The 7,973-nt window shown below is 42.4% G+C and overlaps 1 protein-coding gene across 1 annotated transcript; it reads right to left on the reverse strand.

Annotated features, from left to right (window-relative positions):
• Positions 1–251: 251 nt before the first annotated feature.
• Positions 252–4,487, reverse strand: LOC147612056 (65-kDa microtubule-associated protein 1-like). Its single transcript, XM_086783899.1, has 11 exons — positions 3,922–4,487; positions 3,622–3,825; positions 2,627–2,887; positions 2,333–2,548; positions 1,992–2,147; positions 1,732–1,891; positions 1,439–1,590; positions 1,193–1,280; positions 1,024–1,097; positions 866–940; positions 252–709 (listed from the first exon to the last, which is right to left on the reverse strand). Exons 1-11 carry the CDS (start codon positions 3,979–3,981, stop codon positions 416–418), a joined length of 1,740 nt encoding a protein of 579 aa, XP_086640025.1. The 5' UTR covers positions 3,982–4,487; the 3' UTR covers positions 252–415.
• Positions 4,488–7,973: the final 3,486 nt, after the last annotated feature.

The following is a 7,973-nucleotide window of genomic DNA, read 5'->3' on the forward strand; positions in this document are numbered from 1 at the left end:
TTGAATTCTATATTCTTTGAAGATTGCGTTGCTGGAATGGGCAACTTTCCAAAGGTTTTTTAAGCAGGGCCCTTCCATCAGAAAACCTCTATTCAGGTCAATTTCTTTTAGCATAGTCAAGCCTAAGTTCAAAGCGCACAGTGACATCAGGGACTAAGCCAAAAACTTCAAGGCTAAGGCTGTTAGAGGCTCTCGTGAGAGGAGTGTTGAAACTTTAAAAATAAGTTCACCATCAAGGGCCAAGGCAAAGGTAGACAGTGGAGCATCCATTTTGATCATTGCAGAAGCAATACATCAGCCAATGAGGTGGCCTCTTGAAAACATGTGAGCCTTGCACAACGACAGTTGTAAAGGAGGCCACCCCCATGGGTCATGAGCCCTTTAAAAATGCTATCATGGGTCATGAGCTCTTGACTCATGCCAAGAATGCTGCATCTTCCTTTGGAAAGGCAACGTAGTTTACAGGAGCAGTGGGTCTAACCTTGCCATCTTTTCCTGCACGCACTGGGGTGACACCATTCTTCCTTGGTGCCTCTGTATTCCCTGTTTGCAGCAATGCTCCGCCCAGGGAGAGACGCCTATTGGGCGTGTTGCCGTTGGATCGAAGGCTCAGACCCTTTTTGGCACTCAGGGTTTTATGAGGACTTGGCCTTGATCCAAACAAAGTCTCCTGCTCGGTGGCTAGTTGCTCTTGCAACCTTTTCTGATCCTGTAACAAAAACAGAAGATCCTTCCTTCATGTCATGGATGCCAATTGCACAAGATTTCTGTTTCTCTGATGACAATGGCACGAGCTTCCTTCCTTTGTGTTACCACTGTGAAAGATGGGCAAATGTATTAGAATAGATTGTGGAAACACACGTACCCTCAGCCTTTTCCTCTCCTGCTCCTTCTCCTCCCTCAGTAAGTTGTGCTCATCTAGAACATCTAGCAAGCGCATCTGCATTATAACCGAACAGAACATTAGACATGAAAGCTACTAAATATACTGCAAAGTAGAGTAATGCACTACCTCAATCTCACCCCATCATAGAGGAAAGGCATGCCGTGCTCCTCTTCAAACGCTGTGGTTTTTGCTGTCAAAGCCTCAACTAGGGCTGCAACCATGTCACAGAGCAAATTTAAGTAATTCTACTTGATGGACACTTGTTGAAAGAAACAAACCTTCAACCCAAGAGAATATAGCAGTTGCCTGGTAGCTTCTGGATGGTTATGCGAGCTTTCTCTGCACGTTTCAAGTTAATGTGTGCACCCCGGCTGGCATTATACCTATTTTCATCCTGACATATACAGACGTAAGAGTCAAGTCCTTAGATGTCTTTGCAGTGATTGCATGTTTGCTGAGTCGAAGGAATCAGCATGTTCTTTAGCTACACATCAGCATCATCAAAAAGCATACCAATTTTACAAAAAAAATAAAAGCATGAGATTACTTTACCCTGTTATAATCTTCCAACCAGCTTTCTTCCTCGCAGGCTGATATCCACTTCTCTATTTTCTCCAAGATCTCTTTCCTGCTGAGAGCCTTCAGTTTAGCAGCAGTTATCTTCTCATCCATACTTGCCAAAATCCCAGAAGCATCAAACAGCCCTGCAAAATAAAGACTAGCCAAAATTCAGTAGGGATCCTTGCAAATAAAGAGTAGCCAAAATTCAGTAGGGATCCTTGCAAACAAGTAATAGAGCAATATAGCATTTATGTCGTCAAAAAATGAAGCAGCAAGGCACAAACCAGAGTCAATTATAGCCATAACTTGTTCATGGGATGCATCAGGTCCTGGCTCCATGTGGGCTTCCATGTAAACATCATCCAGCTCTGCTTGCTTCTTGATAACAAGTTCTTTCATTTTACTGGCTTTGAGTATATCTAGTCTCTGTACTTCATTTTCTGCCTGCATTTGGGATAACATTAGGCGGGGGAATGGAGATTTAATAACAAGGAGAAACATACCAAAGCAATTTGCCAAATTAAGGTGCCTTCAGGTGCTATACCTGATGCATCCTATCAAGAGAAAGGACTCCTGGTGCAGAGACTTCATTTTCCTTGGCTCCAATGATATTTGTGACGTGTCGAAATTGATGTCGCTCTTCTTGAGGTGTATCCATTAGGTTCCAAAGCTCAAGCAAAGAAGCACCCAAGTCTTGGAACTGTGAACACAAGTATTTAAATTTTAAGCAGTTATTGTGTTGATTTTAGGGGCTCCATTATCGCTGATTTTAGGCACTGGTATCTTCTCAGGAACCTGAGATGACTTAGGTCCACCCAGAAGCAGCCCAATATCTGTTTAATTCACTCCATGAAAGAGTAAGACCTCACATGATTGTGTCCCTACCTTATGGAGACGCTTCCTTCTTTCAAGCTGCAAAGACTGAACAGTCAATTTTAATCCATCAAGAGTTTCATCACTGATGCTTGTTGGAACACTATCTGAAGCTTTGTCTAAGCTTGGATGAACATCAGCCACAATCTTCACGGAATCCATACATAAGACAGAGCAGAGGTCGTGGATCACACCCATATAACTGGTTACTCTCTCTAGTCGCTCTGCCTGCAGTTGCATTGCAAATATATCAATTCCATTGCATTGAAAGCATGCTGTCCACAATGCCAATGTACTTTGAGATACCTTTTCTTTCTGAAGGGCTTGCAAATGAGTGTGATACTCTTCCAGTCTTCCCAGAGACAAGTCCTGTTCCATAGCCGTTGTGAATACAGCAGCATCTCCCAGCTGAGAAGAGCCTGCAATTTCAATCAATATGTTCTGGATCTGTCCCTTCACATCAGCAAATTGATTCAGCCGATCTGCCTTCTTTTTTCGCAGGTGTTCTAATTGGGGATGAATGGCAAGGAGCTGCTCCTTCAAAGTGGCAGCACCTCGCTTCTCGATCTACAAGCCACAAAAAGTCCTGGCTTCCTTAACATAGAAAAGTCACACACAAAAGAAACAAAAACCAAGCTCGTTTGGCATAAAAGAGACAAACGCTTAGTCAGCCTCCCAACAAAGCTGCAAAATGCTCTATCTCACCTACATGAAACCGCTCAACCTAGCCCTCCTCAGATTTTTAGTTTCAAAACATGGAAGCTGCAAAATTTTAGCAGCAAAGGCACCAAATCGTACAATGAAGCAATGCTGCCACCACCAAAACACTAGCTTGTATAGCATGAAAGTAAACAAACCCTAGGCTGCAACAGTAAAGCCCTAGCATCACAGCTGCAAAATGCAGGCATAAACTGCACTAAAGCCTAGCTTCCCTAACACTGAAAGGCCACAAAAATCTATCTCACCCACTTGAAGCTGCAAAACCCTGGCTTAACCTAGCTCTCTACACATCAAAGAATTTTATTTTTTTAGCATCAAAGCCTATTTTGCATGACACAGAAAAGCAGCACCTCACATTAAATTACCAAAATTCTGGCTCTCCTACAGGAAGCCACAAAACCCTAGCTCACCAAACAATACAGAAAGAAACCTTATCTGTCATACATCCAAGAAACAGAGCCATTGCAGACCCTTAATGACAAAGTAGCCAAACCTTACCTTGTCTCATATCAATGGCCATCTAGCCCTAGCTGAACATTGCTGAGAAAAAAGAAAAAAAAAAGGCCATCGATAATCCTAACCTTCCCAGCAAGAGCTCGATCTCCTAGGGCCGAGATCAGCAAGGACATCTCTGCTTCTGCATCGGCAATGGCCTGGTGCAGACGAGCCCTGGCATGGCTTGCATGATCAACCTTTCGCCTATACACCTCCAGGCACTCCTGCTCGAGCTGCAGCAGCATCTTGTCTCTCTCGCTGTCGCTCTCCCCAACCTCATCCCAAATGTGCTGTGAAGGAAAAAAAAAAGCCACGAATAGCCAAAATCAGGCTGGAAAAGAAGGCCTTTCTGTAAAAGCATGGTTTTAAGCGAAACCACAACGCACCTGCAACTCTCGAAGTAAGGAACCGCAGGTAGTATCAGCTGGGATATCTTTCAAAGCCATGGACTTTACAAGAGTTGTGCCGTTAGATCGAAGAGAAGTTTGCGTTACACCTTCGTCTATAGAAATATCAGAGAGAGAAGACGGTAGAAAAGATGCCGCATAGATTACGGTGGAGATTCAATGGAACTGCGAGAGGCGAAAGAGGTTCATGCAGAGGCGGGAGCAGAGCGAGGTCGGCATAGCCGGAAATGGTGAGATGCTGCAGGTGTCTGCTTATTCGCAGAGATTTAATTTTCACCGTCAGGAAACCCTAAGCTGAACAGTTTGTCGGAAAACCCCAATTTGCTCTGTTCTTCAGGAAATCGTGGTTCTCTGTAACCCTAGGTTTTGCAGTTCTGCTGGTGGTTCTCGCTGTCTCTCGAGTTTAGAGTACTTTGCTTTTAGGGCAGAAAGCCTGTTTACTGATTGGTTACGGTGGCTATGGAGAGCACGAGAGAGAGAGAGAGAGAGAGAGAGAGAGAGAGAGAACACGGACCTCCCAGAAATTCAAAAGAACCTCAAATTTCAAAAAAGGAGCGCTGGCACAGACTTTTGATTTTTGAAAACAAATCATAATAACAGTAAAAAGAAGCAAACGGTCAGGAGGATGACTAGGACTTCAAAGTTCAAATGCCGCCCTCACGCGTGCGTAGGGCGGGACACGTGTGGACAGCCCCCCACCCCTTCTAGATCCTTCAAAGAAAGTTCCCCATACAACCTTTTCCACGTGCATGAGGATATGGATAAAAAATGTATACCTTTTTCATGGTCCTCACTCCTTTCTCCCCCTGCCTTCTCCCCTTCATCATCATGGTGGTTCCTGTAGGTTTTGGGAGTCACTCTCACAAATTTGGCCTTATCCAACTTCACACCGTTGTCCGCCACCTCACATGATGCAACTGCTAAGAACATCGCCTCCACAAGATTGTAACGTTCTGGGTGTGGCGGTCACAAATGTGGCCTTACTTTTCTCGAGCCAACAAGTTCACAACATTCTCCACCTACCATGATGCAGTTGAGAATAACATCGCCTCAACAAGATAGACACGAGAGGCTAGCTCACAAGCCACACAAAAGTGACATCAAAAAAGGGCCCACCAATTATTGAGTAAGGCACATTTGTTTGCAAAAGATGTGCCTGGCCCATGTCCACACACCACTCTTAGGTGGCACGTCAATATAACTATAGTACAAGTGCGAGTTTTGGGCTAGAAATGTGCTTAAGTGGCACGATCACAATTTGCCATGAGGGTAGGTCAGCTAATTGCCCGTGGGGTGCAAAGTCTTGCACAAGGCTTTCGCATGGTTTTGTAAGCCACCTAGAGTTAAAGTCTACAAGATGACCTATTAGGCCAAGTGTCAAATACCGAACAAGTCTTTTACTGAGTTAGGTAACCTTTTTCTTAAAAAAGTTTCAATGTAAACAAGAACAAAAAAAAAAAGGTCAACAATGGATTGGGCACTCTAAAAGAGAGGCCAATTAGACCCACCTCTAAGCGACAACAATTGAGAAGGGGTTGAAAAGGCTATATAGACAAGGCCCAAGCTCTATAGGATCAGCCACTTATCAATGCAAATCAACGAACCATCATCCAAGAGCATGTGTTTACTTGTGTATGCATCCATGTGGTATGTTCGCCTCTTGTGGCAAAACCTGCATTAGTAGATTGCAACCTTATGTTTGTGTTTATGCTCAGCTAATCTACATTTTTGCATGTGTTAAGTCATTAAAGAACCCAAGTTTTGTAATTATGTGTCACAATGTAAACCAATATGATTAAACCATGTGCATTAGAATTAGGCTATGCACATATATGTATAATGCCATTGTAAAAAATTATAAAGCTAAGTCATCTTTTGGTCCTCTTTAACAAGTGTTTGGCCTAGTGTGAACTTATAGCTAGGTATATAAATGACGTTTTGAGTCATTAGGCTATGTACATAAATGTATAATGCCATTGTAAAGGCTAAAATTATAAAGCCAAGTTATCTTTTAGGCCTCGTGTGAACTTATGGCTTTTACACATAATGCAATAGAGCTCTTCGCACACTCGTGTGAGATAGTGAGTGTCATTGAGACATTTTTTGGTCCACATGTTTGGGTTGATTCAAAATGCGCATTTATGTGGTGTAAGGAGCTCATTCGAGCTATAAACTCTAGATTGAACTTAATGAATGAGAACCTAATTATTTGTGTGATGTGGTTTACTTGTTTAATCTCTTGTGTATCTTTAGTAGCCTTAATCCTGGAGTTAATCATTTAACATGAGATGTTTATTTACTATGAACCTTAATTGGTCACAACTCACTACTATGAGCTACCTAAGCCATGTGAAATTTGACATGGTATCAAAGCCTCTAGGGCTAGTCTTGGCAAATGAGCTAGTCTAGTTCTTGTTAGTGAGAATATGAGGATTTATTCACTTAAAATTAGTGATTAGGGGACCCTTGTCTTCTCTTTCTTGTCATCAATCTTATAATTAAGAAGCTTAGGAAAGATTAGGAGACCCTTGTCTTCTCTTTCTTGTCATCAAACTTATAATTAAGAAGCTTAGGAAAGATTAGTACAAGTCTTTAGAGAAAAAGAGTTCTATTTTGTGTGTGTGTGTGTGTGTGTGTGTGTGTGTGTGTGTGTGTGTGTGTGTGTGTGTGTGTGTGTGTGAGAGAGAGAGAGAGAGAGAGAGAGAGAGAGAGAGAACCAAAGATATTTCAACAAATGTAAATAGGGTAGCTCCTAGTCTCCATTACACCAGTTTTAAGCAACACCTAAGCCTCACACAAAACAACAACGTGGTGTTCACGTGGTGGCAAGACTAATTGTGTATGACAAGATGGAGCCTTTAACTTGGGTTGTTATACATATTGGTGGGATAAATATGAGGGTGATCTCAAAAATCATTTCCTACCACCATAGTACCTCAATCATTTCAAGGATAAGCATTGTGGTTTATAGCAAATTTCATGATCCGTGCTCAATTTGGAAAACAATGTCACTTAGTTGGCCTTGTTATTGCACAAGTCAAAATAAAAAAAGAAGGTCAATTTCCTTCATGTCATGCACCATAATCTCTAATGTATGCCTAAGCCACAACCCCCTAGTGGTGATAAAAAGTAGTCACATGAGCCTAATCACTGGTTTTCTTGTGCGATTTGGTAATATACATTAGAGGGTGCTTGTAGCACCAAATCGAGGGTCACTTGCAACCCTCCTAGCTTGTCTCTTTTGCTTCTCGCTTTCTTCCTTGCTTTTTTTCTTATTCTTTTTTTCTTTTGCAACAACAAGGGAAAGATACCTTTATATTATATAGAAAGTTCTAGTTACAAAAAAGGAAACATCACCTGTTACCATAGGTGAGCTACTAGAGAAGCATTTTCTTGACATCATCCAACATCTCCAAACTATAGGGGCTAGTAAGAACTCTAAACTCACTTCCACACCAGACAGTTAGTGATGGGACACTGATGAAACACTATCTAGTTACGAATAAGCCATAATTGGTTTATGATGTGGAACTGGATCTAGGGGAAAATGCTCACAAGGGCTAGGTCTTAATTCTTCCATGTGAATTTATCTTGTGTGCCCGCTACCCTAAGCCATGTTTAACTCCATTCCATAGAGTTTGAGCATGGGGATAGACCCAGAAGAGGTGAAAAGTAGATTCCTTGTGCATCTTACAGAGCAGGCATTGGTGTGCCCGCTACCCTGAGCCATGTTTAACTCCGTTCCATAGAGTTTGAGCATGGGGATAGACCCAGAAGAGGTGAAAAGTAGATTCCTTGTGCATCTTACAGAGCAGGCATTGGTGTGAAACATGAGTCCATTTAGCCAGCCTATCAGGTAGGTAGCTAGCTTCTGATGTAGAACCCTTCATAAAAAGATGTTAATCTTAAGACATAGGTTGGCCTTCCACACCTTAGAAGTATGGTGAGACCACTTTGTCATCGAATCTTGGGTATCATTGAATGAGAGAGCTACTCAATCTAGTTGGTGTGGCTCATTTTGGTAGGTCCGT

The sequence above is a fragment of the Cibotium barometz genome, chromosome 46, assembly GCF_041138505.1.
Source record: "Cibotium barometz isolate CiBa-2024 chromosome 46, ASM4113850v1, whole genome shotgun sequence".
NCBI lineage: Eukaryota > Viridiplantae > Streptophyta > Polypodiopsida > Cyatheales > Cibotiaceae > Cibotium > Cibotium barometz.

Coding starts and splice junctions, on each gene's coding strand:
- LOC147612056 (XM_086783899.1), bottom strand. CDS start 3,981: ATGGCTTTGAAAGATATCCCAGCTGATACTACCTGCGGTTCCTTACTT. Junction 1,591..1,731: donor TATGGCTATAATTGACTCTG/GTTTGTGCCTTG, acceptor TTTATTTTGCAG/GGCTGTTTGATGCTTCTGGG. Junction 710..865: donor AGGAGAGGAAAAGGCTGAGG/GTACGTGTGTTT, acceptor TTTTTGTTACAG/GATCAGAAAAGGTTGCAAGA.